This window comes from Cydia splendana, chromosome 14 (assembly GCF_910591565.1).
Source record: "Cydia splendana chromosome 14, ilCydSple1.2, whole genome shotgun sequence".
Lineage (NCBI taxonomy): Eukaryota > Metazoa > Arthropoda > Insecta > Lepidoptera > Tortricidae > Cydia > Cydia splendana.
This window is the reverse complement of record NC_085973.1, coordinates 15,111,795-15,134,556: the sequence shown is the minus strand read 5'-3', so window position 1 is coordinate 15,134,556 and position 22,762 is coordinate 15,111,795. Positions and strand designations below refer to the sequence as shown.

At 40.7% G+C, this 22,762-nt stretch overlaps 2 protein-coding genes and 1 long non-coding RNA gene across 3 annotated transcripts in view; 1 reads left to right on the top strand and 2 right to left on the bottom strand.

Moving 5' to 3' along the window:
* LOC134796957 (tRNA (32-2'-O)-methyltransferase regulator THADA) overlaps window positions 1–22,762 on the top strand; it is a 48,557-nt gene that overhangs the window by 7,043 nt on the left and 18,752 nt on the right. The window contains 11 exon segments of the mRNA XM_063769152.1: window positions 1,777–1,927; window positions 3,534–3,689; window positions 6,484–6,692; window positions 7,543–7,657; window positions 8,300–8,445; window positions 8,957–9,118; window positions 9,720–9,866; window positions 9,923–10,069; window positions 10,126–10,272; window positions 10,873–10,948; window positions 19,594–19,775. Of these exon segments, the coding sequence (XP_063625222.1) occupies window positions 1,777–1,927; window positions 3,534–3,689; window positions 6,484–6,692; window positions 7,543–7,657; window positions 8,300–8,445; window positions 8,957–9,118; window positions 9,720–9,866; window positions 9,923–10,069; window positions 10,126–10,272; window positions 10,873–10,948; window positions 19,594–19,775 (1,638 nt within the window).
* LOC134796916 (uncharacterized) lies at window positions 12,396–15,526 on the bottom strand. The gene is made up of 3 exons (XR_010145024.1): window positions 14,682–15,526; window positions 13,050–14,279; window positions 12,396–12,500 (listed from the first exon to the last, which is right to left on the bottom strand). It is a non-coding gene; the product is annotated as an uncharacterized LOC134796916 (long non-coding RNA).
* On the bottom strand, window positions 20,334–22,270 carry LOC134796664 (uncharacterized). Its single transcript, XM_063768815.1, has one exon. It carries the CDS (start codon window positions 22,248–22,250, stop codon window positions 21,108–21,110), a length of 1,143 nt encoding a protein of 380 aa, XP_063624885.1. The 5' UTR covers window positions 22,251–22,270; the 3' UTR covers window positions 20,334–21,107.

Below are 22,762 nucleotides of genomic sequence, written 5' to 3'. Positions count from 1 at the left end.
TCTTTCAATCAATCAATCAATCAATCAAAATATACTTTATTCATGTAGGCCTAGCAACAAGCTCTTATGAATCGTAATTAATCTTAATCTAATTATCAGAGCAATTTATTGATGTTAATATTATTAAATTCTATCCTAATAGGAGAAAAAAAGTGTCCCAAGGCTTTTTTCCCATTCCGTTACCATTTTTTCATAGACTTTGTTTGGCGGTTTCGGAATGGAAAGATCGAAAAATGTATGGAAATCTTGGGACACTTTTTTTCTCCTATTAGGATCAAAAGAGCTCATGATTCTGAGTAGAAATAACATAAAAAAATTCCAATTTTGAAATAAAAGTGTAGGGGACAACTTTAAATAAAATGGCCCCACTACACCTTATAAAACGAAGTCCCCCGCCGCGTCTGTCTGTGTGTGTGTATCGTTTGTCTGTTTGTGTGTTGTGTATGTATGTGTATCGCGATAAACTCAAAAACTACTGAACGGATTTTCATGCGGTTTGACTTTTCAATAGAGTGATTCTTGAGGAAGGTTTAAATTTGTTAAGGTTTTGTGTTCAGTTCAGTTACTTTATTGGTAAAAATATTTTATTCTAGATAAAAAATACTACATCAGTCAAAGTTTACAAATCTCTAAATATGATAATAATGATCGTGCAATAATTGTTAATATAGTAAATTTTATAATAATTTATTTCATAAAGTCATCAACAGAATAACATGCTTGGTCTAGAAGTAAACATTTGAGTTTTTTATTGAATATTGAGTCGCTATCTGTAAATATTAGTATGTCATTAGGAATTTTGTTATATATTTTAGGCCCGATAATACTGAGAGACTTTCGGGCCTTCGCGAGTCGTTGCGTAGGAGCGACTAGCATGGGCAATCTGCGGCTGTTTGCGTCGCGGGTACAGGTTTTTGTGTATGTTTCAAGGTTTGCCCTAACGTATCTACATGCTTCTAATATATAAACGGCTGGTAGTGTTAGTATTTTATGGGTCTTAAATAGTTCTTTGGCAGGGTGATCAAACGGTTTGTTGGAAATTATGCGCAGAGCTCGTTTCTGTATTTTGAAAACCTTGTCGCGGTTTGCAGCCAGACCCCACATATCAACGCCTCGGATAAGGATGGAGTGGAAGTATCCGTAATAGGCCTTTTTCAGGTTACTTGTAGATAGGCTTGGAGCGAGTCTTGACAGGGCGAAACATGCTGACGAGAGTGAGTCACAAACATGGTCTATGTGTGAGGACCACGTTAACCCTGAGTCAATGACATATCCCAAGTACTTAGTTTGATCCACTTGTGGAACTAGAATATTATTTACTTTAATATTTAGGGGGGTTTTTTTGATGTTACGTAACTGAAAGTGAATAATGTTAGTTTTTTCTAAATTTAAAAGTTTGTTGATTTCAACCATTGCTATATTAACTTTAGATTCAAGGCAATTATAATTTTCAGCTACTACTATTATGCAAGTATCATCAGCATAAATTACGTATTCTAATTCACGGGATGCCGCAGTTACGTCATTTACGAGCATAACCCCGTACGAAGTCGGGGCGGGTCGCTAGTAGAAGATATTATGATTATGATAGAACTTAGTAGGTAGTGAATCTATTTACGGAGCTGGAGTTCCTAAGGTTGGAATCTTTGTTTGTCTGATGAGCGGTAATATTTGTCCTTGTTGTTAGGGATCCTTTTTATCCTGTTTCGATTTTGAAATGTCTTTCGTAATGTAAGGTTTAGCAATAAAGATTAAAAAAAAAACTTTTTTTTTCAGCTTGCCCGAGCAGCGCGCACTAAGCTCATACCAGGGGAGCGATCTAAAATGCATCTTATTAGTACTGGGCGTAGTTCGAAAATCCGGTGTTGCTTACAAGGGAGTTACGTTCGACGATCTCAGGCACTGCGCCTATGATGCTGATGATGAGGTAATGTATCACTTATTGCTATTTTGATAAAGTACATTTTGTAATAATAGGTACATTTATGTTAACTTGACATACAATTTATTTTTTATAAAAATATATAGTATCGAATAATTGAGTCGCTTAACTTCAAACTCGGGTAAATCCATCTGTCAGATTATGCGATTTTGGTACTAAGAAAAGGAAATAGGGTAGATATTTGCTGAGAGGGTCGAATGGATTTACCCGAGTTCGAAGTTAAGCGACACAATTATTCATTTCAATTTAGCCTAGTAATAAATACATAAGTATTATTACCAATAATCCCATTGTTGTAAAATTAAATTTGTTACTTAGGGGCTGTCCATAAATTACGTCATCGATTTTTGACGATTTTTGACCCCCCCCCCCCTATAATCATCCAAAAATCATGCTTCAAATGACCCCATTTCCTCCTACTTCATGCTACCGTCATCCGATGTCCAGACCCCCCCCCCTAATTTGAAATGACGTAATTTATGAATAGCCCCTTACCTACAATATCATCCCTGTTATTACAAGCTTTATTTAACTTCTAATGTATGTAATGTATGTCCGGTCAAATCTTACGAGCTAAATTAGACCCACTTCCCAGTATTTGATTGAGCCGAGACTTCACATAGTTGGGTGCAATATTATGTTACCATCGAGCTGATCTGATGATGGACACAGGAGGTGGCCATAGGAACTCTGTGATTGTGTTTGGGGTTATTAGGACTACTAGTCAAATCAGTTTCTTTTTTTGCACTGTCAAAACGATTTTGCTACCATGGAATTTATATGAAACACTAGCATGTGACGTCACAATTAAATTACCTACTCTTTATAATTTTTACGGGTTTTAAAATAGAAATTTTGTCTAAAAATAACTGCTGCCTATCTTTCTCTATTTCATGCATGGTGTAAAATAATTTATTTTAAATACAGTCAAATACCCTATAGTATTAGTTACCTGTTAACCTTTTCGACGCCGTGTCAAACACAAAAGCAGTCACCCGGACGCCACGTCACCAAAGTGTCAAAACTGAAATTGAACTTTATGCATTTTTTTTAATAAGTATATTTTAATTTTTATAAATTAGTAACAATTGACATACATTTCCTATTATTGTAATATATTAATTTTGACCTTTAGACATTACCTAGGCTAGTCGTATATTTTAAATATTTTTATTATTATTTTTGGACATTTTTATTTTTTATATTCTTTATAATTTGACTGATTTTTACATTTTATCTACTCTTTTCTATTTTATAGAAAGTCGTTTTATATTGTATTACTGTTATTTTATTGTTTTTAGATTATTATTATTGATATTTTTTGTTGTGACGATCTTTTTGTGAAATGCATTCTATTTTGACGTGTGAAATTTAATGTATATTTACAACAAGAAATAAATGAATCTATCTAATCTAATCTATCTATCATATGCACGTAGGTCTATTTTGCTCTGTGGTCTATGACCGATTAATCAGTCTTTGGCGTTGAACCTGCGGTGCGGATATATCGGTCATTGGCGTCCAACAGGTTAAAAGAAAAGTACAGTCAGCGATAAAAGCTTGTATAAAAACTTATTTTGACTGTCCACAGACCCGTGTGTTAAGTCTCTCGCTAGTATCGGAGTCTCCTCGCTCAACACAGCCTTTAACGGAGGACGAGCTCACCTTCGTACTGCATTTCCTCCAGTATAATATCAACGCGCAGTCTCCAAGCTTCAGGCAACTGGTGCTGGCTAACATGAAGAAGGTAGGTATCTCATACTTTCATTCTTAAAGGGGCCCACTGATTAAGAGCGGTTTCGCACTACGTCCGGTCCGAATCCGATCCGAACACGTGAAAATATGGTCCGTTGTAGCCGTAGAACTATTTATATGGTAAGTTACGCACCGCACACGTTGAATGACGGAAAGAAATCGGATGACGGAGATCGGATCTAGTGCGTAACTTACCATAGAAATAGTTCTACGGCTACTACGGAACATATTTTCACGGGTTCGGATCGGATTCGGATCGGACGTAGTGCGAAACCGCTCTAACAGTCCGCCGGACGGTATCGGCCTGTCAGTTGTTCGGAACTGTCAAAATTTTGTTCTAACTGACAAGCCGATACCGTCCGGCGGATTGTTAATCAGTTGGCCCCTTAACGGTTTCCTAGCCTAGTCGGTAGCAGTGGGGAGACACTCCTGACATCGGGCAAACTCGGCTCCGTTCGGTTCAGCATTGCTCCGAGCAATTATTAGGGTTAGCACCACTTGACGTCCTTTTGCGTGCACGACCACAGATAAGATAATCACTTGAATTTTGACAACCCTATATAGCGGAAAGGTATAGCATGATTCGTCCCTGAATCGGTCTCAAACTTCGGTTTTGTAGGAAGTGTCCTATCTGTACGGTAGTACTATTATTTATTGTGTCGGTAGTGACCCTGCCTACGAAGCAGGAGGTCCCGGGTTCGAATCCTGGTAAGGGCATTTATTTGTGTGTTTATCACAAATATTTGTACCTGAGTTAGGGATGATTTCTATCTATATAAGTGTTTATATACAGTGTGGAAAGATAAGTCGGACCCTGGAGGGAAACTACCTTAAATCCTTAAGCTGGCTCATTTTACTTAAAGGAGACATTCCTTTTTTTTTTAAAGAAACAAAACTGCATTTAAAGATTTTTTTAAACTCGCTTGCCTCGCCCGGGACTCGAACCGACTAAAAATTCCAAAAAATTATCACTCGCAATTTTACTCTACTAGTCGATACAGTTAATGTTAATGATAACAGGAATGTCTCCTTTAAGTAAAATGAGCCAGCTTATGAGCCAGCAGAATCTAAAGGAATGTCTCCTTTAAGTAAAATGAGCCAGCTTAAGGATTTGAGGTAGTTTCCCTCCAGGGCCCGACTTTCTTTCCACACTGTGTGTTGTAACTATATCGTAGTCCAGTACCACTAGTACCCACAACATAAGCCTTATTGAGTTTACTGTGGGACTAGGTTTAGGACCCATCGAGTTTGAAAAATACTATGTGATAGCAAACTTGAAGAAGGTATTCATTCACTCAGTGCAAGCATGTACAATTAAGGAAGATACAGTCATCTTAAAAAAGGATACTTACACACATATTTAACCCCCTGTTTTTTTATTGAAATGGGTCACTAACAAATAACCGAAGAATGCAATATACCTAACCTTTTGCGTATTTCTCAAATGCCCCGCTAGATGTCGCCCTGCTTACCGCAAACTAGCTAACGGTATGATCCCGCAGCATACTGAAGTTTCTTTCGTTTAGTTATCGTGTTTATTAAATTTATTTATATATTAATTTTTGTACGTGGAGTGCATATTTTTGCTCTCCACAATTAGCGATGTGACGAGTCCACTTTTTTTAATTCGAATCATTCGAATTGATTCGGCCTCTGATTCGAGTTGACTCGACTCGACGGTTCGCAACAAGGTCACGGGCCGCGAAGCCGCAAACTTGAGTTGAGACGGCGAGTCAAGCGGCAGTTGTTGTAAAAAGAACCTTCGGGCCATGGAATTAAGGTTTATTTTTGAATGGTCATAGTACCAGTCAACTCGAATTGAGATGGCGAATCAAGCGGCAGTTGTTGTAAAAAGAACCTTCGGGCCATGGAATGAAGGTTTATTTTTGAATGGTCATAGTACCAGTCAACTCGAATTGAGACGGCTAATCAAGCGGCAGTTGTTGTAAAAAGAACCTTCGGGCTACCGAATTAAGGTTTATTTTTGAATGGCCTTAGTAGCAGTGTGATGTGTGATAGCGTTGACTCGGCTCGGAGAGTTGGCGATTCATTCGCCGAGTTAGCGCATCGGATACCAAGTTACCAGTTAGTTTAGTGGCCGAGTTGATTCGAATTGCCAATAGTCTTGATTCGAATCAACTCATCTGTAGGTTGATTCGGATTATTCGAATCAGATAACTCGACTCGCCCATCGCTATCCACAATATCAATATATTGTTAATCCTTTACCAGGCTAACGGGACGGGATATATACTCGTATTTCCCACATAACGGCACTTCAAACATGTGTTATATTTTCGATTGCACTGGCATTCGATTGTCATTTTTGAACTGTCAGCCTGGTAAAGGTTTAAAGGTAGTAGGTAGAAAGGTATAAAGAAGTCAAGCCAAATCTCATCTCATGAGCTAATTTTTTCGCCAGTTTTCTTTATTTAATGTCATATTTCCATATGCCAAGCGGAGCCAAATATTTCCATAGCAGTGTAAAGTTACTACTTACTTATTTTGTAAAAAAAAAGTCATTGTTTTACAGTCTTATGCAATGTAGGTATGTTTGTAAGCATGTTAGGTACTTTATAAGTTTTGTATTTAATTGTTACTTCTGTGTATCTTCCTATTTATAGGCAGAACCGAACTAGCCCTGTTTGTACTTATTATTATTACCAATATCATTATTTTATATTTAATGGAACTATAGGTCTTATTGTAATATCTACAAGTTTAAACATATTTGTATGTGACTGTTTGTTTCCTAAATAAAATATTTTTTTTTATTCAAATTCCAGATATTAAAACGTCTCGAGGACAGCTACAAAGTGCTAAAGAGAAAACCGACTGAACACTCAAAAGAAATAGCCTACTACCTAAAATTTATATCGGAACTCCGAGCTTCAAGCTTCGCCAGTCTCTCGGCAGGGGGCGCTAGCTACGGACGGCGTTATATCGCGCTCCAGTTACTTAGCTGGCTGGGACATCTACATCTTGCAGAAGATAGGTATGTTCAGGCACAGACAGGAAAAGTATACAAATATTAGTCATAGAAAACCAGCAGAGTATAAATATAGTCTACTACTTAAACTTTGTATGTGGACTCCGAGACACAGACTGTAAGAGTATTCTTTATTAGTCATGGGAAAACAGCAGAGTATAAATATAGCCTACTACTTAAACTATGCATGTGGCCTCCTTCCTGCTTCGCCAGTCTATCGGCAGGTGGCGCTAGCTACGGACGGCGTTATATCGCGCTCCAGCTCCTTAGCTGGCTGGGACATCTACATCTTGCAGAAGATAGGTATGTTCAGGCACAGACAGGAAAAGTATACAAATATTAGTCATAGCAAACCAGCAGAGTATAAATATAGTCTACTACTTAAACCTTGTATGTGGTCTCCGAGACAGACTAAAAGTATTCTGACTTCGAGCTTTAGACATAGACAGTAAAAGTATATAATAATATGGTACATTATTCATAGCGTAGGAAATCAGCAGAGTATAAATATAGCCTACTACATGAAGTTTGTATGTCGCCTCCGAGCTTCGTACCAGTATAAGCCACAGACACAAAAAGCGTATTCTTTCTTGACAGCCTCTGACGGACAGAATGCTACCTCACAGGACTCAAATGTCTACTAAAGCGATCCAATAAGGGCCACTTGTACCATCCCACTAACTCGGGGTCAACCGGTTAAACCGGTAACCGAGTGTCAAATTGTAGTAGTAACCATGGTAACTCCATCTTTAACCGGTTAACACAGGGTTAGTGAATGGTGGTGGAAGTGTTCGAAAAGTCAATATTGAATGGAAACTCTAAAGTCTAAGGTGTGATGATTTTGTTTTTCTTTTAGGCGATGCACGGAGGAGCAGGCTGAAATATTGTACAATCTTCTAGAAGATAGCTATGAGAACAACAAAGTTCTCGCCCTAGAGGTGCTAAAGAATTGCCCAGCGGAGTTGATAAAGGTAATGTTGCATTGAAGATTAATATAACACTACATATTATAAAACAAAGTCCCCCGCCGCGTCTGTCTGTCTATCTGTCATCATCATATATTTAAGAGTGACTCTTGTCGGTGGAGCAATTTCCATATTTGGCGGTCCTCGGCCTTCTCTTTGACAACCTGATACGACACGACGTTGATCTTTTCCTTTATTTGATCCATGTACGCACTCCTTGGTCTTCCCTTCTTCCTGTTTGCTTCAACTTTCCCTTCTATGATGTTTTTGATAAATTCGTCATGTCGTATCAGTATGTAATATTAAATAGATCAACTGATATTTTTGAATATTGCTTTCGTACAGGGTTGATCAATATATCCAAGTAGTCATCACTGATTACATCACTTCACTCATCACTTAAAAAAAAAAACATAATTTTACCAATCACGAACATTATTCTCAACTCACCCTTAGTCGTTTAACTAATATTTTCCCTATTTTTGACAAATACTTGTTTTCAGCCTGTACGGTCACCAGACTACGTCGCGGACGCGATAGCTCAAGCTTCATCGGTGCGGCCGACGGACTGTGTGGCCGCCTCTTACAAACTGCTGCTACTGCTGTCTCTGCCAGCGGAGTTTCAACCTTATCATAATGAACAGTAAGTCTTATGTGACTTCTTACGAGTATAGTTAAAGAAACTTGATAGCTGAAGCTTCATCGGTGCGGCCGACGGACTGCGTGGCCGCCTCTTACAAACTGCTGCTACTGCTGTCTCTGCCAGCGAAGTTTCAACCTTATCATAATGAACAGTAAGTCTTATGTGGGTTCTTACGAGTAAAGTTAAAGAAACTAGATAGCTGAAGCTTCATCGGTGCGGCCGACGGACTGTGTGGCCGCCTCTTACAAACTGCTGCTAATGCTGTCTCTGCCAGCGGAGTTTCAACCTTATCATAATGAACAGTAAGTCTTATGTGACTTCTTACGAGTGTAGTTAGCTCTTTACCAGTCGGACAGTTCAAAAATGACAATCGAATGTCAGTCTTACTCATCGAAAATATAACACATGTTTGAAGTGCCGTATGTGGGAAATATATATCCCTTAGCCTGGTAAAGGGTTAAAGGAAGTTGATAGCCCAAGCTTCATCGGTGCGGTCGACGGACTGTGTGGCCGCTTCTTACAAACAGCTGCTAATGCTGTCTTTGCCAGCGGAATTTCAACCTTATTATAAAGCTCAGTAAGTCTTACATTATGTTACTTTACACTGGTGTAATACCACTTTTATTATTTAGAGAGAAATAGCCGTATTGTTGTGATTTCAGTGACGTGCCCTCGCCGGCATATTTCGGCCTCCTACACAAGATTCTAAGCTCGCTCAAAGAACAAACGACCCGTGCGCTGGACATACTCCGCGCGGCCCGCGACGCGCCTATGTACGGACTCGTACACTGCCTCGCTAGGCTTATAGGTGGCCTCGACGCTAGGTGAGCTCTAGTTCCTAAATCTATTTATTGCAGCATTTAGTTTGCCCGTTTCTGGACACGCGCAATACTTTCTATCCCTCCTGGAATCGGGTTACCAGATGTCAGGAATTTTCATGACATGTCAGAAATTTTGGCCGTTTGTCAGGAATGCGGCCGGAATCCGAAAATATCAGGAATTTTAGTGAATTAGCAGAGTTTTCTATTATGTACCTAAAAAGGTACATTATTCAAATTTACTTAGATAAATCCAAACCAAATTAAATTAATGTAAACAATGTATCAAGCATAGATATCGCTCACGGCTAAACCCCCTCCCCCGAGTCGCTGATATGAGCGTCAGGAAAAATATTCGCAAATCAGGAATTTTGTCAGGAAATCCCGAATTCGTATCTGGTAACCCTATTCTGGAACCAGTTGTGGCCCGCGTGTCGCCTTCCCTTTTCCCGCGTATCGAACTAGTTGAATACTTTCGATGCTACCTAACTTCATGACGCTGAATGTACGTCATACATTCGACTTCACTTGTGCGTTGTCTGAAACTATAGTCGTAAGTAAAATTGTAATGAGAAAAATGTTCAACAACTACATTCCTTCTTCCCAGTGCCATAGCCAACAACTACCGGTGGTCTGCCCTGATCGCTGACATCATCGCGACATGCGAGGTGGTCAACAGCCGGGTCTCAGCCGTGGTGACGGCCGCCAGCCCCGAGGGTCTGCTGCCCGAAGATACCAGCTCCGACAGCAGCGGGTAAAGCTTACAAATATACTTATAGGAGCTACAACAACTACATTCGTCCTTCCCAGTGCCATAGCCAACAACGATCGGTGGTCTGCCTTGATCGCAGACATCATCACTACATGTGAAAGCGTCAACAGCCGTGTCTCAGCCGTGGTGACGTCCGCCAGCCCCGAGGATCTTCTGCCCGAAGACACCAGCTCCGACAGCAGCGGGTACAGCTTACAAATATACTTAGAGGAGCTACAACAACTACATTCGTTCTTCCCAGTGCCATAGCCAACAACTACCGGTGGTCTGCCCTGATCGCTGACATCATCGCGACATGCGAGGTGGTCAACAGCCGGGTCTCAGCCGTGGTGACGGCCGCCAGCCCCGAGGGTCTGCTGCCCGAAGATACCAGCTCCGACAGCAGCGGGTAAAGCTTACAAATATACTTATAGGAGCTACAACAACTACATTCGTCCTTCCCAGTGCCATAGCCAACAACGGCCGGTGGTCTGCCTTGATTGCAGACATCATCACTACATGTGAAAGCGTCAACAGCCGTGTCTCAGCCGTGGTGACGGCCGCCAGCCCCGAGGGTCTGCTGCCCGAAGACACCAGCTCCGACAGCAGCGGGTAAAGCTTACAAATATACTTAGAGGAGCGGATTTCCGAAATTAAACAATTGCCATTATTAGAATATAAAAGCTCCAGCAGTCAAGTTTGAGTAGGACTCGCGCTTCTAAGGTTGGTATTCCACCTGTTCAATTTCTTGGTCCAATGTGCATTGCGTCTCACTCTCTTATTAAGCAAAATGTGAATGGAATACAGTCAGACAAAAAAGAGTAGAAATTAAAAAGTGGCAATACTGTAGGATCGTCCCGTTTTTTATATAAATTGATTTGAAAGAGACAACACTACAGTATTGCCATTTTTTAATTTCTACTCTTTTTTGTCAGACTATACCTACCCTAACGTTCGACACCATCTCACAATATTTAAATCAGCTTGATCATTTTTTTTTTATGGTCAGTGGCGCGCGGCTGGCGGACGGGCGCGCGGTGACCGCGCAAATGCTGCTGCTGTGCGCCTGGCGGTCCGTCAAAGAGGTATCACTAATATTTTAAATAAAAAACCGGGCAAGTGCGAGTCGGACTCGCGCACGAAGGGTTCCGTACCATAATGCAAAAAACGGCAAAAAAAAAAACGGTCACCCATCCAAGTACTGACCCCGCCCGACGTTGCTTAACTTCGGTCAAAAATCACGTTTGTTGTATGGGAGCCCCACTTAAATCTTTATTTTATTCTGTTTTTAGTATTTGTTGTTATAGCGGTAACAGAAATACATCATCTGTGAAAATTTCAACTGTCTAGCTATCACGGTTCGTGAGATACAGCCTGGTGACAGACAGACGGACGGACGGACGGACGGACGGACGGACGGACGGACGGACGGACGGACGGACGGAAGGACGGACGGACGGAAGGACGTGTAACGTAGTACATTTTTCTAAATTTATATTAAGTATTATTGAGATGATTCATAATCAAAAGAAAAATACTTTTTCTTATTTCAACGTTTTTAACAGTGTCCGAAACGAACTGTATTAATTGCACTTCTTTGCATAATCTGTTGCATTCAGATGCACCTCTAGATGCTTATCTGTTGTCGGGGTTGTCATACGAGTAAAAATAAATAAAACTTGAGATATTTATATTGTCACTCCAGGAAAACTTTGTATGATTTAGGTATGTTTTTTCAGGTAAAAAATAATTTTGATATAAAACAAAACATAGAAATTACAGACTTACAAAGTGGCTCTGGAATGAAACAATATTAGATTTAATGATAAAAATATATTTCTTAGGCTCAGGAGTGAAATTGTCTAAACAATTCAGATAGAATTTTCGAAGGATTTGTGTCTTCAAGGGACTGCCACCCTACTTTTGTTAGGCCCTCAGGGACCTCCTTATTGGAGGAGTTCATTCGAGAATGATTTGCACATTTGATTTGGGAACCCCTCTGGGGACACTCGCTCGCAAGAGCACAATTTATGGGAAGACCACACTTTCGACATGGTGGTCTGAAAGATGGAAACGGCTTGAGTCCTTCGGAAGCTCCACTGAGTGAGTACAAATTAAATTTCGTGGTGATCAACTCCACAATGGCGCGAAACGTTGTGGGTTTGTTCTTAACCAGGTTTTGGTTCTTTGCAGAGTGACTCCTGCTCGAGGGAAGGGAGCGCTCCGCCAGAAGTCTTAGCAGCTTTCAGTGCGGTGAGCTAAATTTACAATTGTTTCGTTTCTTCTCTAGCGGCCATAAAGGGCATCGGCTAATATAACCTTTTCTCGGTTTACAGGAGCCGGGAATTTAAAGTGAATTTAAATTAAATTTAAATTAAATTTATTTCATCATTTCAAAAGCTTGGAAGTCAATTTATGAATATTGCCTGGGAGACCTCCTGGATTGAGGAATTAAACATCCCATCTGCCTCTGCCACGTCGTCTTGGTACCACGTGCGCGGCCCCTGAGCTCTACATCTCCGCTCAGCTTCTAGCCTTCTCGGGGAAACCAGCCTGACACTCCGCAGCGTCTGAGGAAGGTTTTCATCCTGAGGTCGGTCCTTTCCATGTCTTAATTTTGTAGGGCATCAGCACCAGCTGTAAAGTGTAGAGTAAATTTAAAACTATGAGCAACCATTAAAGTAGCATAAAGACATTTGAAAATCCTGGTACATCGAATTTAGAGTTACGATAATTTAGTTCTTAAATAAGTAGAATTCTGTGTGAAGCTTTATTCTGGACCTATTAAGCGGCCCCGCCGTCCACTGAGCTAAGTTCTACCATTAGGTGTCGTCAAATCAAGTTAGAGGTTCACACAGAGGTCATAAGTTTAGGTTAAGCCACTAACATTGCATAGGCAAGATTTTAGTAATAAATAAAGTTCCTTAAATATAAATTTGTTCGCTTTTTATCTCCCAAAATAGGTTCCTCCAGCAAGCAATTTTTGACACCACATTTTTACTAATTAAGTTAATTTTATTTTCTGTGCTAACGTGCTATGCTTTATTGAACAAGCCGGAGCTTTGTAATCTTACTTACCTTTTAAAAAAGAACGTTTCACTGGCGCCCTGGGAGTAAGCTTGCTGTAGGAAATAGGGGAAATTTCATGTACCAGGAAAGTTGTGAAATATTTACTGTGTTACTCACCTTTTGTTTAGTGTTGGTTGCTCTTTATACATTGAATAGTTTTTAGATATCATAATTTGAAGATTTGATTGCAATTCTGCTGTTTTGCTACACATTTATTTGTTGTTTTTTGGAAGAGAAAGTGACACACACTTTTTGACTTTTTGAGGTTATATTGCCAACCGTAAAAAATAACGTGGTTTTGCACTTTGCACCAAGTATATGTTTTGAAATTTCACTGATTTTATATACTAAGTTTTGATTTCAACATTTGATGTGAATTTGTGTCGTTTTTAAGCATAAAATTGCAATTTAAAAGGTTTTTGTGCATTCTTTTGTCGGTACGGACTTATTACAAAGATATTCCAATTTCAGTACACACAATTATTTTAAGAGTATTTGCTTACATTTATACTGTCAGCTCATTATTACATATTTAAAGTGAAAAGCATTGGATTTTGTTGGAAATATTACATTCTTGGATTTTTGTGGTATTGTTTGGAACCAATTTGATAGTAGCTTTCACTTTGCAAATTTAAAAAGAAAGTTGACGTTTGAAAGTGCACACCTGTCAGTTAGAAATCATTTTCGGTAGTAAAAATACTTTACTCATTAAGGATTACAGTTACATTATTTGTAGATTAAGATTGGTTTAAAGAAAATAGTACACTATTTAGTAGTATTTATTCTTTATAAAAACAACATAAGTGATACAATCATACATACAAAACACATTGTTAATACCAGAATTTTCAATACAACAGTTGATAAAATAGTTAAAAATGGAGCGCAGCATTCAATTTCACAGTCTTTTGAAGGATGAGTTGATTTATGAGGTTCAAATTCGGTCAGAAACTCCTGCAACCACAGTTGACGCTTTGAGAAAGCAACTTAGGTCTCTTATTTTAGAAGCTCCTAGCGAGGACATAGTGGAAACTGAACTGTCAGCGGAGTCGGAGCTAGGCATTGTCTCGGAGAAAGTGATTGATTTGGCTTCCATTGTTGACAAATATTGTGAGACAAAGGAGAGATATTCTTTAAGTCGCGCTAAAGCCCTTGGGTACCATATTTATCACCGTCTGGCCAGGGTTCAGCCGGAACGCAACCAGACATTGTTAGAACTGAAGACTAGTTTGCAATCCAAGCTTGAGACTTTATTGGCGAAGATTGAGGGTCCAGGTTCAGGTCCAGCAGCACCCAGTGGCAGCGCGGAGGTTTTAAATCCAAATCCTTTGGTCTCAGGAAGTAGTTCTGAAATGTTAACAAGCGGTATTAGGGAAATGCAGGTTCAGTGCTCAAGTGATTTGAATATTTCAAAATGGCAGGTTAAATTTAATGGTATGACAGACCCGCGCTCATTTTTGGAGCGCGTGGAGGAGTTAAAGGAAGCAAATGGGGTTTCAGATGCCAAACTATTTAGGGCGGCACCACATTTATTTGGAGACTCGGCATTGTTGTGGTTCAGAGGTGTCAAGGGTTCGGTTTCAAGTTGGCAGGATTTAAAGTCACTTTTATTAGATGAGTTTGTCCCCGGAGACTATGATTTTAGGCTGAGACAGGAAATTCAAGCTAGAACACAGGGGGAAAACGAACCCATCCATTTATATTTTGCGGTAATGTCAGGAATGTTTGCAAGATTAAAATCAGACTTACCGGAGGAGGCGAAGCTGGACATCTTGTTGCACAACATTCGCCCACATTTTACTCAGCAGTTGGCATTGGTGGATATTAAGTCGGTCGCCGAACTGAAGGCTTATTGTCGCAAGGTTGAGTTTTCACAGCAAAGGGCGAAGTTATTTGTAGAACCGCCCAAGGTCAGCGAGCATACACTTTGTCGTGATCACGTTTATAAAGGCTCCAGTGCCAAGCAACCTCATGTGAATGCCATCGCTGTAAAACAAAGCTCAGGCTTCGCGACCAAGTCGGATAGTTCCTTTTCACAGCGGAAACAGCAACCAAGGTTTTCGGACGCGAAATTTTCGAAACCACATCGTGGAGTGTGTTACAAATGCGGAAAACCGGATCATAACTTTAAATTGTGTAAGGAAAAGCCTAAATTAAATTCGTATAGCTGTTTTGGTTGTGGAAAAGCAAATACAATTCGATCGGAATGTGAAATCTGTCAAAAGGGTAGCGTTCAGAAACCAATGCAACCACAGTCAAAAAACGCCTAAGGTTGAATCGTAGCAAGTGTCAATCGAATCGATTAAACTTTAAATCGATTGAACAAAATAAAAATGCTAGTTCGATTGCTACGATTCTGTTTGCTCCAAATAAAGACGATATTAGACCGTATTTGAAATTTAAGGCGAATGATTTCGAGATTTATGGATTGGCCGATAGCGGTTCAGCATTGTCAGTTTTAGGGAACAATGCACATTTAGATTTTGTCAAATTTGGTTTTACATTTCAGGAAGCGTACTCTAGTTCGTGTAGGGTCGCAAATGGAGTAAATTGCGAGTCGATTGGGTACATTTTTGTCCCGGTTACGTTTGAAAATACTACGAAAGTCATAAAGTTTGTAGTAGTACCCTCGATCGTAAATTACGTGATTTTAGGGTATGATTTTTGGAAAGCTTTTAATTTATTGCCTAAATGTTTAAGAAATGCGGAACACATGACTCCACCTGAAAAATATTTTAGTTGCAACGGTTTAAGTGCAGAACAGGTACACACGATTCGGTCTTACGAGCATTTAACTGCGGCCGAGAGGGAACTCGCGGATACCGTCGTAGGGAAATTTAAAAACATTTCGTTCGAGGAGAAGGGGCTTGGCAGAACCAGCTTAACCGAGCATGTCATCGAGACTGGCGATGCCACGCCCATCAAAACGAAACAGTACCCGTTGTCGCCGGAAAAGCGCGCTGCTTTAGCCTCCGAGTTAGACCGCATGTTAAAATTGGACGTAGTTACACCCTGTGAGAGTCCGTGGAATAACCCGGCTCTGTTAGTTAGGAAGCCTAACGGTGATTGGCGATTTTGTTTGGATTGTAGGAAGTTAAATGCGGTCACAAAGGGAGATTCGTATTCCATTCCGTATATACCCCAGATTTTGGATAGTTTGAAGGAAGCGAAATACCTGACATCGATCGATTTAAGTTCCTCATTCTGGCAAATCCCGTTAGCTGAAACCTCACAGGAGAAAACAAGTTTTTGCGTGCCCGGTCGTGGAATGTTTAAGTTCAAGGTCATGCCTTTTGGTCTCTGCGGCGCGTCAGCGCGTCAGCAGAGGCTGATGGACAGCCTTATTGATCACAATTTGACAGGTGACATCGAAACCGGTTTAGCATTTTGTTACATCGATGACATCGTTATTTGCTCATCAGATTTTCAGACGCACTTGCTTTTGTTAAATCGTGTGTTGGCGAAGTTAGAAAAGGCGAATTTAACAATTAATTTCGAGAAATCTAAGTTTTTCAGGCAGTCCATTAAATACCTCGGTTACGTCGTGGACGAGTTCGGGTTGCGTACTGATCCTGATAAGGTTTCTGCCGTTCTAAACTTCCCCACACCGACGAACGCACGTGACGTAAGGGCATTCTTAGGAACGTGTTCTTGGTATCGACGGTTTATCCGAAATTTCGCATCTATAGCCGCTCCTTTGAATAAACTTACGTCACAGGGCAAGAAGGCGCCACCTTTCGAATGGTCTGCAGAAGCAGAGGAAGCATTTAAAATTTTGAAGAACGCTCTAGTAACGGCACCCATTTTGGCGGTACCGGATTTTAAAAAAGAATTTTCTGTACATTGTGATGCCTCTTCGTACGGAATTGGTGGAATGCTTTCTCAGACCATCGAGGGTGTTGAGCATCCGATCGCATACGTTAGCCGCGCCCTAAACAAAAGTGAGCGCAATTACAGCGCCACGGAAAGGGAGGCTCTTGCGGTTATATTTTCAGTGGAGAAATTTCAGGCGTATTTAGGCTCACGTAAGTTTAAAGTGATCACGGATCACGCGTCACTCAAATGGTTCATGAATCTTGAAAACCCGTCAGGGAGGTTAGCTCGTTGGGGTTGCAGACTGTCTCAATTCGACTTTGAGATTGAGCACAGAAAGGGATCGCTTAACGTTGTGCCTGACGCACTATCAAGACTTATGCAAGTAGACGCAATAAACGTGACGAATGATAACGCTGAGCCAGATGAGTGGTATGATAAGATCTTCAATGGTTGTAGATCTTTTCCCGCGAATTTTCCAAATTTTTGTTTAAAGGACGGGAAACTTTTTAGACTTTCTAAATCAAAGTACAATCTGTTGCGAGAGTTCGATTGGAAGGAAGTGGTGAAGAAGTGTGATCGTAAGAGAGTTTTGCAGCAAAATCATTGCGAAGCAACCGCTGCGCATTTAGGTGTTTTTAAAACTCATCGCCGGTTGGCGTTGACCTACTTTTGGCCTGGTATGTACAAGGATGTAGTCGAGTTCGTAAAAGCGTGCGATGTCTGTGCAGCGTACAAGCATTCGCAAAAACCGACTGCAGGCCTCATGGGACAGCCAAAAGTATGTCGACGACCATGGTTGGTAGTTAGCATAGATCTTGTCGGTCCACTGCCGCGCTCTCGCGCAGGTTATACATTTTTATTTGTTGTTACATGTTGCTTTTCGAAACACACACTGCTATTTCCACTTCGCCGCGCTACTAGCGCTTTGGTGGCGAAGCATTTTGAAAACCATGTCATTTTGGAACATGGCGTTCCTGAAACCGTGATTGCAGACAATGGAACGCAATTCACGGGATCAGAGTTTAAGCAGTTATTGAAACGCTACAACGTACCTAACATTTTTTATGGCCCGCGCTATACTCCGCAGGTAAATTTAGTCGAGCGTTATAATAAAGTAGTAATGACCGCCGTAGCGTCTTACGTAAAGGACAATCACCGTACATGGGACGAAAAGCTGCACCAAATCAGGTTTGCGATAAACAGTGCAGTAAGTGAGACCACCGGGTATTCTCCTTTCTTTTTAGTGCACGCTAGGGAACCCGTCATTAACGGCTCGTTTTATAAAGATACTGATAAGCAGTATGCTGTGGGTATGCCTAGAGAGGAGTATGCAGGCGAGTTTGGTTGTATGAGAGAGATTTTTGAGCAGGTTAGGTTACGTATGCTGCAAGCACATGCAACAAATGCCAAATATTATAATTTGAGACGCCGAGAGGCGAAGGTTTCAGTAGGGGATATTGTTCACAAGCGTACTTACACGCAAAGTGACGCCTCTAAGTTTGTTATGTCAAAACTCGCACCTAAGTATGAACCGTGCAGGGTTAAAAAGGTTTTATCTCCTTTGGTTTATGAGCTTGAAAGGCTGGATGGTCACCCAATTGGGTCGTGGCATATTAAAGATTTTAAGTAGGAAATGGAAGTTAGGTTTCGAGGTGGAAGTTATCTCTGGACGCAAGACCCCGAGTCACTTTGGCTTGTCGTCTTGCCGCCAGAGTTGACAACCACTATCACCTACCTCTCATAACATAACAAAAAAACAGTTGAGATCGTTAGTAGTGTTAAATATTCGGTAAATATTTAATTCACGAATTTTGTTCGGAATGTGGCGAACAGTAAAAACTGTTTCGTTATTATTTTTTGCATGGGCGATGAATGTTTGAGTCTGTTAGTGCGTGATGTATGTGCGGTGCGATCGAAGCTGTGCTCAGTCTCAGAGCGATATTGGGATATAGGAATTAGTATGGTTTTAGAGTTTAGGGGAGTTATCCTTGGACGCACGATCCCTCGTCTTGTACCAGTCGTCGTGCCGCCAAGGACGACAAACCACTCACCTGCTAAGTACCTCTCAACCCCAACATCGGAGCTATCTTTACGAGGGTCGCACTGAAATATTCGGGAATGGGACACTTAGAAATAACATAATAGAAACAGGCATATAATTTATAAAAATGTAACTCTTTATAAAACTTTTAAGGTATATTCCATTTGGTTGTCATTTGTATTTAAGAATTACTGGCAATTTGAAAATTGTATGTCGAACATTATTTGAATTTTTGGCCAAGTGATTTTTCGGATCATATTTTTAAACGGTTTTCAATATGCCCTCAGCGAACAAATAAAAGTTACAATGGGCTTCTGTTATTTTTTTATGAACTAGAGTTCATCGTACGCTCGTTTGCAGTTAAAATTAAATATGAAAGTCACTTTCATTTTATCCCATGGGTGATCTTAAAGAAGCATGTCATTCCAAAGCGACGTCAAAAATTAAAATCGCATTTGTGCTGTTAATTAAAAAGACTGCCAAAAAAGTTGCATATCGGCAGATTTCGACATTCCTAAATATTCATATGACAACAGTAAAAAAATCTTTTATATATATATATATATATGTAAAAAAACTTCAATTCCGTTGGCTACTCCACGAATTTCATACAAAACCACTAAGGCCCCAAAATCGCCATACAGATAGGATATACGGACAGCGAAGTCTTAGTAATAGGGTCCCGTTTTACCCTTTGGGTACGGAACCCTAAAAATGAATTCTAATTTTATATGTCAATCTGCACGTTTGAAAGTAGCAGGTTTGTAGCAGGCGAAGAACCTTACGATTTCTGTGCATTCACAGACGTCTCTCCTCCTTGGCTCCATCGTGTCTCGCTTGTGTCTCGATGGCGAAGCCCCCTCGTGGACGCTGAGTGCGAAGCAAGTTGAAGATATCGGCGAACATCTCATCATGCTTCTGTCCACAGTGAAGCATCGAGGGGCTTTTGAACAAGCTTATGTTGGCTTCACACTACTCCTGGGCAGGTTAGTGTCCCCTGTATGGGGGACGAAGCCCCCTTGTGACTATATTTTCTTAGATTTTATCTATACAATTATTTTACAATCAATAACAATTACTTTTTGGGCGAGAGCAGGCGTGGCTCACTCCGTGATTTCGTCGCTTTGCTTCAGGTAGCTAAAAGTACATCCGTTCGGCCCCAATTTTGGGGTTTGCCATGAGCCGCGCGTGGCGCTGTCGCCACCTAGCGGCCATATCTGTGCTGATAGTAACAGACGCGTTTTGTTAGAGAGTGAGTCTTCTGTACCTAGTAGACTTGCGCGCCGCGCCGGCGCCGCCGCCGGCTTGTCCACTCGGCGCGCCGGTGCAAGTGCAAGGCCATATTATATGAATTTTTCGATTTTCTTTTTATGGCAAATCTAATGAGATCCTAACGATTTTAATGCCTGAACAAACATGAACTAACGTCGCCTGATGACTTTACATAGTTAGTTTGGCTGATTTCGGGGTGGGGTGGTTAGCATGAAAACAGCCACCCCGCTTTGAAAAAATAAAAAATAATACAAATACAAATAATTTATTGAGAAAAGTATAGTACAGTGGTTGTTCTTAAAGACTAAGAATTTATATAGAGACAAGTGGTTTACAAATGCCTAAACTAGGATTCCCTGTGTTTCAGGCAGTGAAGGACAATATTAATCAATTTTTAATTATTCACTTATAAACTACATGTGTTACACAATATAACTGTAATCACCGTAACAAAGAAGTAGGTTCTTAAGTATTAAATATCACAGTGCAGTAGGTAATCATTTTACGACTATTAGTAGGTTCTCTGTATTATCGTACGTCATTCTTTGACGGGCGCGTCGAAGAGTGTTCTTACAACAAAGATAGCTAAGTGGGTATAAGTCTAGTATTGCATTTAACCTGATGTACAAAAATGGGCCCAAAAGGACAAATAATCTAGATGAAAAAAAATTTTTTTTTGTACTGTTTGAATACATGTAATTCTTACTATTTAGACGTGTCTTATTGGTGTTAAGTAAGATTTCTTGTTGGGCATTTTTAATCAAGTACAGCATATATTTTCTGCATCAGCAGAATTATAAACGGGGCCAAAGTCAATATTGCGTAAATTATCTCCAAGTTTGTTTATATTTAATTTATTGACAAATTACGCGTGCGTGCATGTATTACGTGATTTACGATAGAGGGTTAGTAGGGCAGCTCTGTGGTATGCTTTAGACTCTGATACAGAGAAACTATCTAGGCCAGAGAATATGCTATTATTCATAAGTATAGTTAAACTAATCAAACAAGAAGTGCTATAAAAAATATGTGAAAAGTTGGCGCTCCTAGGCGCCTTCGTAATCTATGGAGTTTAGATACCTTTTTTCGGCCATTTGTCTAGCTGGGCATGCGGCGTCGCCGGTTTGGTGGTTGCATTGTTTTTTGTAGTGCGAGCATGTTGCACATTTTGGGGCTTCGTCCTTTTTTGTGCATTCCTTGAATGAGTGACCCGCTTCGCCGCAGTGGCCGCAGATGTTAATATCCATTTTGCAGGTCTTCGCTGCATGATTGTATAGCTGACATTTGAAACAGCGCGTAACCAAGGAGAAATCCCTAACAGGACACGATGACCAATTCACAAAAACTCTGTCGTTCGTAATTAGGGCCTTGCGTATTACTCCAGAAACTTCAATTATATCATTACAGGTCTCGGCGTCCTTTTTTCCGGATTTGTGACTTAGCTTAGTGGAAGCCATAAATTTTTCGAGCGACCAATCTTGTAATTTATCGGCTAAGTTTTGATGGTATATGCACTTCAGGACTTCAGGTTCCTGCATATCCGCGGGAACTCCGATGACTACAATTCTGGGCTTGCGTTTTTGTGGCTCGTCAACGGTGAGTCCAGAGGTCGTAAGCTGCTCTGATTGCTTGAGTTTTATTACGTCTTCTTTTGAGTCAGTGCTTATCACTACACCGCCATTTTTGATCTTGCGTAACCCTCTCACGTGTAGCTTCATTTCGTCGGGCCGGATAATCTTTTGAACGAGAGATTTGGTTTCCTCACTCGATTTCAACTTGTCGACCGGGTAGATTGCGACTGAGCTAACGTTAGAGGGCTGGACGTACCTCGTTCCATTATTCCTAAGGGCGTCGGCAAACGAAGCAGGTCCGGTAACTTGTCGGCGGGATTCCTCAATCGACTGCTTTAGGTCTTGGATACGTTGTACGAGGTCCATTTTTTCTTGGTGAGCTTGGCCTGATATGCTTGGATTGCGTGATTTTTTTAGGGATTGGTATTCGATAGCCATTTGTGAGGCTAAGTGGCCCACGCTGCGACACATGTTGTTAATCTTGATCTTCTGGTCAGTGTTAAGTTTACCTTCAGCAGATGTAGAGCAGACGTCTTGCAGGTTTAGTTCAATCTTTTTGAGCCATGTTTGGATGTCACTTGTGGGAATTACTTTCGGGGGCTCTTCTTCCTGCTGCATGTTTGCTGGTGCGGGCCCGGGCGGGCCGGGCGGCCGGGCGGCCGGGCTGCGGCGTGGGCGTTGAGGGCGGGCTGCGGCGTGGACGTCCACTCCGGTTAAATGGACTATTCCCCGACATTTTTCGATTACAGTTGTTTACTCCACTTATACATTATACTATAGCCGTAGGTCGCGATAGATGACTAATGACCTAGATAATGCACGATTCGAAATGCAGACAATCGCGAATTGTGCACGCGAATAATTAATTATTTAAATAAACACGTCCGATCTCATTGACGACTAAGACTCAATGAAGGAATCGGGTCCTAACGATTTTAATGCCTGAACAATCATGAACTAACGAATATCTTGCTATCTAGACCAAAAAAACTTACAAAAAGTGGTTTGGGGTGGCTAGCGTGAAGACAGCCACCCCCTTTTGTTTTAAAAAAAAATTATGTTCGAATCGGGGATATGAACAAGAACAGCGTGTGCGTGAGCATAATGCTAGTGAAAAACTATAAATTATA